The sequence below is a fragment of the Apodemus sylvaticus genome, chromosome 5 (assembly GCF_947179515.1).
Source record: "Apodemus sylvaticus chromosome 5, mApoSyl1.1, whole genome shotgun sequence".
NCBI classification, from domain to species: domain Eukaryota; kingdom Metazoa; phylum Chordata; class Mammalia; order Rodentia; family Muridae; genus Apodemus; species Apodemus sylvaticus.
In genome coordinates this window covers 11,224,345-11,232,086 of record NC_067476.1, presented here as the reverse complement: position 1 = coordinate 11,232,086, position 7,742 = coordinate 11,224,345, and the positions used below count along the sequence as shown (strand labels likewise).

General features: G+C 51.0%; 1 protein-coding gene across 9 annotated transcripts in view; it reads right to left on the bottom strand.

Annotated features, from left to right (window-relative positions):
- Positions 1-1,201: 1,201 nt before the first annotated feature.
- The window catches only part of Prrc2b (proline rich coiled-coil 2B), an 84,782-nt gene continuing 78,241 nt past the window's right edge, over positions 1,202-7,742 (bottom strand). For 6 of the 9 annotated variants that reach the window (XM_052182147.1, XM_052182149.1, XM_052182150.1 and 3 more), the window contains 2 exons: positions 6,440-6,521; positions 1,202-5,199 (listed from right to left, as the gene is read on the bottom strand). In XM_052182147.1, coding sequence (XP_052038107.1) covers positions 5,068-5,199; positions 6,440-6,521 — 214 coding nt within the window. In that variant the 3' untranslated portion in view covers positions 1,202-5,067. The remainder of the gene's footprint in view (positions 5,200-6,439; positions 6,522-7,742) is intronic. The other 3 variants (XM_052182152.1, XM_052182153.1, XM_052182154.1) reach the window with 1 other exon arrangement.

The window sequence follows — 7,742 nt, the reverse complement described above, 5'->3', positions numbered from 1 at the left end:
TTGTTCATTGTTTAACCATGATTTACCAAGTTCCTGCAAAGAAAGGGCCCTGGATCTTTGGAGAGCGAGCTCTTTGGGCCCCAAAAGTTTAGTCTGAGCTTGTAAGCCATGCTGGTGCTTTAGGACAGCTTGTAGGCACACAACTTCAGGAGGATCTTGGCTTGCAGGAAATTTTGAGCTATGGGTGGGGCCCATAATGGATGCTACCACTCAGACCCTTGCCCGGTTAGTAGCAAGAGGCTTCTGCTTAAGAGATTGGGGTTTCTCAGACAAACTGCCTTTGGCTTTTTCTTTTTTTTTTTTGGTAGTGTTTTATGCTCACCACCCTGCTTTAGTAGATAGGGTTAACAAAGGACATTTGATAAATTGTCCAGATGGTAGGTTCCAGCCAGACCTTGGTGATGACAAAGCCTGAGATGAATCCCCGACCTCTTCCTGCCCCAGATGTAATTTCTTCCACAGACATACACTGCAGTCCTCCAATTGTTCCTATAGAAACCCAGATAGGAAGTACAGGATGGGATGTGCATGGGTTGGCCCACAGGGGATGCACCTTAACCATAGCCCCCATTAGGGTAGGGGTCCCTCAGACCCAGGAAAAAGAAAAAAAAATCCATGAAGACCAACTAATCTCTTTGAATATATATTAATTTGTATGATCGGCAATCCCTCCCTTGCTTAGCCTTCCCAGAGATCTTGAAGGACAGATTGCCATGTGTTTTGGTCCCTGCTAAATTACCTTGCTCCATTTCCCCAAGTCCCCTTCCCTCCACACTGAGAACATCTTTAGCCTCTTGTCTTAAGGTTTTTTGTTTGCTTTTGGGGTTTTTTTTTTTGGATTTGTTTTTTTTTTCAAGACAGGGTTTCTCTGTACAGCCCTGGCTGTCCTGGAACTCACTCTGTAGACCAGGATGGCCTTGTACTCAGAAATCCGCCTGCCTCTGCCTCCTAGAGTGCTGGGATTACAGACGTGTGCCATCACCGCCTGGCCTTAAGGTTTTAAAATAACCAATACATTCATGGAAGACAAAGGCAAAGGTCATATAAAAAAGCTGTTCTGAAGGTGGCTGCCTAGGTGACTGTCCTTGGAACCCTACCACAGCATAGTGATGCACTCCCCAGGGTATTTTGACCACTCTGTTTCCCAGGCAGCTGTGAAGCAGCAGTACCCTTCCAAGGACAGAAGACTGACACAACCGGAGAAAGCATGTCTGCCTTTATTTTTTTATTTAAATAAGGAGAGTTCTTTCATATGGAAAGACCTAGTACAATCACATATTTGAAAGGAGAAACAACAGGGACTGACCCGGAGGGAAGGGAGGGTGAATTCACGATTCCATTTCCCATCCGAAGAGGTCCCCCACATCACGTCTAACCAAGCTGCACAGTACGCCTTTAGCATTGGCTGCCCTTTCAAATAGCTGGTCTGAGTGAAAGAGAGGGAAGGCTGAAAGAAAAGCAAAAGAAAACAAAAGGACCCTCAAAAAAGAACAATCCCCCAAATCCTTTTCTATAAAAGGTATGAGGTGGGAAGCAGAGGGAGGGCAGAGGATCCCTTTCCACTACAGAGCCTGCACAGAGCCTTCTCAGGAGCTGTGGCTCCAGGATTGTGACATGCCAAAGATGGGGCCTGGGGATGTTGCAGGTCTGAAGCAGGCAACTGGGAGCTGCAGGTGGCATGTGCCTGGAAGATCACCAGTCAGAGCTGGTAGGCCTAGTGGAGAGCACAGCAGGGTGACTGTGCTTGTCCCCAACACTGGTCATTCTGTTCCACATGACCTAACTTGTCTTAGAGCCATCTCACAACAGAGCTGGCTTTTCCATTCATCAAATACAGAAGCCAGACTTCTGTGCCCTTGCTTGTGAAAGATTCCCAACAGACCCTCTAGCCCAGACTTACTGGAAATGAGGGCAAGGCGGACCTGAAAGGTAACATGCAGGTCCCTGGCAGGTGGAGATCCCCAGTGGATGGTGGGGATGGACTTAGCCAGAGGTGCCTCATGGCCTCAGCAGGCACACTCTGTGCCCTGGGCCCTGAAGTGTCAAATCATTCACGACTTTATCCCTGACCATCTGGAAGGTGGCTCCAGAAGACAGGACAGCAAGGTTGATATTGTTACCTAGGTATCTCTAGAAGGTTGCTATTGTTACCTAGGTATCTCTAGAAGCAGCAGAGCAAGCACGGCGTTGGGAATGAACCAGCTTTTCTGGGTGTGTGCTGCAATCGTCCTTTATCGCCCTTAAGGAAACTTAGACCCAGAAGTGTTCTGTGAACTCTGAATTTGGAAATGTAAATTTGGGAACCAGACAAGGAAAGCAACTGTTAAGAGACCAGACTAAATGCAGTTGGCAGAAGTCTTCACGGACAGATGCTGCGTGCTGCATCAGGACCGACAGACAGATCAAGAGTCCTGGTTGCCAAACCATGGATTTCACCACCAGTGGTACCAAAGTCACCAGCAGTAGGAGGTGACTCCAGCAGGCAGGAGTCAAAGATTCTGCGCACCTCCACCCATCTCAGCAGCAGAAAAGGCAGGGGCTGGGCTTTACCTGTTCCCACCAAAGGCCATGGCACCTTGACAGACGCTCCTGTTTTTATGTGTGATCTAAAGATGGGGGTTTGAAACCAAAATAAGGCCCAAGTCCTATTACACTTTGAGCTTGACTCTAAAAACCACATGAAGAGATATTGCACCTTAAAACACCTCTGTACTAAAAACTTGGCTTGATCAGATCTTCTGTGGGATAGGGACATTTGGCCTGAAGCCTGCCCTCTGTCCCCAGAGTTGCAAATGTGCCTCTCAGAGGGGTAGAGCCCACAGCTGAGATCACAGAGGTGATGAGCACAGCAAATTTCACATGCAATTCCCTGGCCTTTCCTGCACAGAGGGATTCAGACATCATATAACAGAGCAGTGCGACGTTTACTTCTTGTCCATCTAGACCTACAACATCAATACATATAAATAAATTCTAGTGTTTCTTGTTTTTATTTAGGGTGGGAGGCAGGAGGGAGATACAGGGTGAGAGAAAGGACTGAAAACAGGTGACCTCCTAATTCCTTCTTAACCAGGGAGTACTGCCATCCTGACAGCAGGCTCACCTATAGGGCACATTTTGAGTTTGTAACAGCATCCTGTGAAAGTCTGAAGGAGAAAATGTTTGCTTGTTTTGACACATATGCCCACCAAGCAATAGGTGAGGTGGGTCTGGCCGCATTTCTAAGGAGGACAGCTAGAGGTGACTGTGTGTGGCTTTTACTGACTGAGACTCATCAGGGAGAGCTTGGCAGTGGGGCAGAGGAATCATCACTGGGACGGTAACCAGACACTTCCGGGGCTGGGGGTGGGGGTGGGGGTGGGAGAGCAGATAGGGCGCAGACAGATCTGTGCCAGGGACTCCTAAGCGGGCAGTGCTTCTGAGGGATGCAAGAGGAGAGAGAGATGGGCAGGGACAAGTGAGCAAAGGGTGGAGCAGAGGCAGGCAGGCAGGCACGGAGGACTGCAGCTGCAATGAAACCACTAACCGCCCTGCCCAGTAATGCTGGGGTCAGTGGGGGGGGGGGGGGAAGCAGACTTCTGCTTCCTTCTAACAACCAACTAGGCAGGGCGAAGCCACTTCAGCGCTCCTAAGGTGCTTCTCTGCTCTCACGTCCATGGTGACACTTGAGGACAGACCCACACACTTGTCCCAGCCCTGCCACCAGCTGTGAGCTCTCTGAAGCAGGCAGTCTACAACATCCCCAGGTGGGTGATGAAATGGGGATCCTGAACGGCAGCTGAGCACCCTGAAATCCCCCTTTATTTTCCTTTGAGCGGTAGGAAAATGTCCTTGTTCTTAGTGAAAGCAAGAAGCCTTGCACACAGGAACTCTCATAAAACCTGCAAGTAGCAGTTCCAAGACACCACCCTCCTCAGGGAGGCTGAATAGACTTCCCTGCAGGCCATGTCTACCTTGACCCTGTCCAGTTCTCTAAGGAAGGGTAACACACCTGTTGCTTAGCAACCCTACCCCCAACACCCTGCCCTGTTCCCAGGAGTGAGGGACGTAAGCTGACTGTGCCATAGTCTTCCCCGTTGCAAACTTAACTAATAGGTGTTCACCTGTGTCCTTACATTGATTTTGGTGATAAGCTGTGAGGGGTGGACGGACAGGGATCCCAAGGGACACAGCAGGCTCAAGAGGGAAAGGAATTGAGTGGGGGACACAGCCACGCGGAGGGCTACAGCACAGAGTCTTAGATACAGTCCCCAAGTAGGGACAATCTGGATTACAAAATAGTGACTGTAACTCCACATTTCCTCTGGTGCGCAATACTCAGGGTGTCCAGTGACAGCAAAAGGGCCCAGAACAGATAATTCTTATTCTGAAAAGTTAAGTCCAGGCCAGGGGCTGGAACTAAACTCAGATACCAACTTCACAGTGCCTAAGGTGGTTAAGGACCAACCAGAGTGCCCAGTCACATCCTCTAAACCTCAAAGGTTAGCCAACCTGTGTGCGTGCGTGCGTGTGTGTGTGTGTGTGTGTGTGTGTGTGTGTGTGTGTGACTCTTAAGAATCACCTCTTAAGGTAGCGCTGTGACATGTCAAACAGGACAGAGATAAAAGGCGACCACTGGGGACAGCAGAGAGGACAGCGAGGACCATAGAAAAGTTCAGCTATACAGACGTAGCTAGCATTTTGTTCTCATTTCCCCTTTGTAAAAACCTTAGCTGCTTTTTAAAACAAAAAGCCTCCAGCTAAAATGACCCTGCTGCCAAACCACTGTGTCTAGGGAATGGGCGGGTCTGCACTGCACTGGAGGCGCACGCCACAGTCACCGGGCACAGGGGTGGGAGGGAGGGAGGCTGCTCTTTTGTACCAAAGCAAGCAGGTCAATGCCATATATCCACGGTGCGGGCTGGCTGACGATGGAACTTTCAGGAGCTTTCAGGAGTGGAAGAGAGCTCTGTCCAGGCCAGGTGGTAGGACAGTGGGACGGTGGATCTGGCAAGGTCCCAGGTGGCGGCTGTCCGGGCGGGTGTGTGCACCATCCCTGTTGGGTGAGGCAAGAGGTGCCAGGCACCTTCAGGCTTTGCTGCCCTCCACCTTGACTGCCCGAGGCTTGATTGCTCCGGTTCTCTTCATCTGGGAGGTGGCAGAAGCGGCCTCCTGCAGCTTCACGGTTCCCAGGCCGGGCTTTTCATCCACTCGCTTTGCCTTAGGACAGATGGAGAGGAAAACCAAAGTGACTGCAGGGAAAAATGTGTAGCGACCACGCCCTTCCTACTCCAGCGACAGACCAAAAGCTACCCTCACAAGCCCAGGGAAGAGCCTGGTGTACAGTCAGAACTGCCCTGGTCCCACCCAAGGGTGCAGTGATTCAGAAAGGCGGTAAGTCTCCCAGTCCTCCACAGAGAATCAGTAGCACATCTTTGGTGAACATTTCAGGTCCCAAGGCTGATGGGAAGGGCCTTTTCCAATCAGTGCACCCTGTGCGCCACTGGCAAGCAAACAGCCCCTTCAGCAGACCAATCCACCCCTCGGGCCTGGGCGCCCACCCATCTGTAGAGGGATGGAGCTGACTGGGATCTCCCAGGTCTTGGCGAACGATTCAGTCAAGCCCCCATCCAGAGTGTCTCTGAATAACCACCTTTCCCCAGGCCCCTGTCTGATCTCAGGGCTGCAAATGCACTAGCCAGCAGCAGCTCACACAGCAGTGGCCTACACAGGGTAGCCTCACTTGTCTAACTTCTGGGGGAAACTCTGTTGGGTGGTTTTTGTTGTTTTGTCAGCTGAGGTTGGAATCCAGGGCCTCACACATGCTAGTTATCCTCAGCTGTGGGAGAAAGGGTTAGAAACCCACCCCACAGCAGGAGCAGTCACCTCCAAGGAACACTGGGAAAGGGGGGCAAAAGGAGAGCCACTACCCTTACATCTCCACCTCTCAGTGACAAATTGATTAAGTCCCAGGCCTGACCAAGGTCTTGAGCTCTGAAGTCCCAGGCCAGCTTTACAGAGGAAGAGAAAAGGGCTACAGGGAAGACACAGAGAAATCCTTACTGTAAAGTGGGGAGGCTATCTCCTGTCTATGATCCCACCCAGGCAGACAGAGACATGCCACAGCACTCACTAGAGCTAGCACGCACACACACCCAGCCTCTGAGCTAACCCAGGCCTAACCGTGTCTCCTAGAGCGCCAGGACAGCCATAAGTGGCTGGCAATAGACAGTACACCTCCGGCATCTCCTCCTGTGGGAATAAGGCTCCTCCCTTCTCTGCAGGACAAGGAAGGATCTAAACACCCATCAAGAGAAGTGCTTTTGCCAGGAGGAACTCAGGTGGCCCTGCTCTAAGCAGTAGGGCATGTTTCCCTTAATAAAACCATCCATCAGTTGGACAGTCCCCTTTCCTGTGGCGCTGGGAGGCAGGCTGCAGGGTCTGGGAAGCCATCTTCTACCTGTTGAACGTAGTGTCCCTGCACAGAGCCCATGTTAACTGCTGATCCAGAGGGCTTCCCACTGGGGCTAGCAGAGCTAGGCCTGAAAAAACCAAAGGCAGGGTTGAGAATACGCATGTTTGTCACCACAGATGGAGTCAATGCCGAGCAGCACGTGGAGGCCAACTGAGGCAGGGAGGCAGCACGTGGAGGCCGACTGAGGCAGGGAGGCCCTCTGGCCAGAGGCCTTAGCAGTCAGAAAGCAGACAGCTAAGAATGCAACTGGGGAGGAGGGTGGTCGACAGTGCCCCTTGGCACTTCCTGGAGACACACCCAGGAGGAGCTGCAGCCCTGGCTGTGAGAAGATAGCCAGTGCTCCTCTGGCTGTGGAGTCTGGACCAGTGATGCAGTGTCCAGATGAAGGCTCGTAGCAGCTTCCAAGGAGGTATACCAGGGGTGGCCTTGTTCTCACTTGTGGGAAAGGGAGAGATCTATGACCACATTTAGTTCCCAGGGCCCTTAGATGTTTCCTGATGACAAAGGCCTTCTGTAAGACAAAGTAGTGAGCAGAGGCCAGCGAGTCTCTTGGGGACGGGGTTGTCTAGTGCTAGACACCACCATGGCTTCAAAGCACAGCCTTGAATTTCCCACTGAGGACTCCTTTCTGCAAGGTGTGTCTCAGTCACCCATTTCCTGAAGATTCTGGGGGAACTACACCAGAATCATAGCGATCCCTCTGGTCACCAAGAGACATTGGTGTCTTCCATATCCAGCAGCCCCTTGGTTTCCTCACAGAAAGTTAGCGTGGTATTTATATGTAACCTAGCCATGGTTTTTGTTTTTTTTAAATATGAGCCTATGGAGGCCATTCTTATTTATTTACTTATTTACTTATTTATTTATTTAAATCCCCCCCCCCCCCGAGACAGGGTTCCTTTGTGTAGCCCTGGCTGTCCTGGAACTCACTTGTAGACCAGGCTGGCCTCGAACTCAGAAATCCGCCTGCCTCTGCCTCCCAGAGTGCTGGGATTACAGGCATGCGCCACCACAGCCCGGCTCTTATTTATTTTTAAAAATTTATTTCATTTATATGAATACACTGCAGCTGTCTTCAGACACACCAGAAGAGGGCGTCAGACCTCATTACAGATGGTTGTGAGCCACCATGTGGTTGCTGAGAATTGAACTCAGGACCTCTGGAAGAGCAGTCAGTGAGCCATCTCTCCAGCCCCCTGTTCTTTTGTTTTTTGTTTGGTTCTGGGAATGGACCCCAGAGCTTGATGAGTTTAAGTGTGCATGCACTCTCTACTGGACCACTACTCCC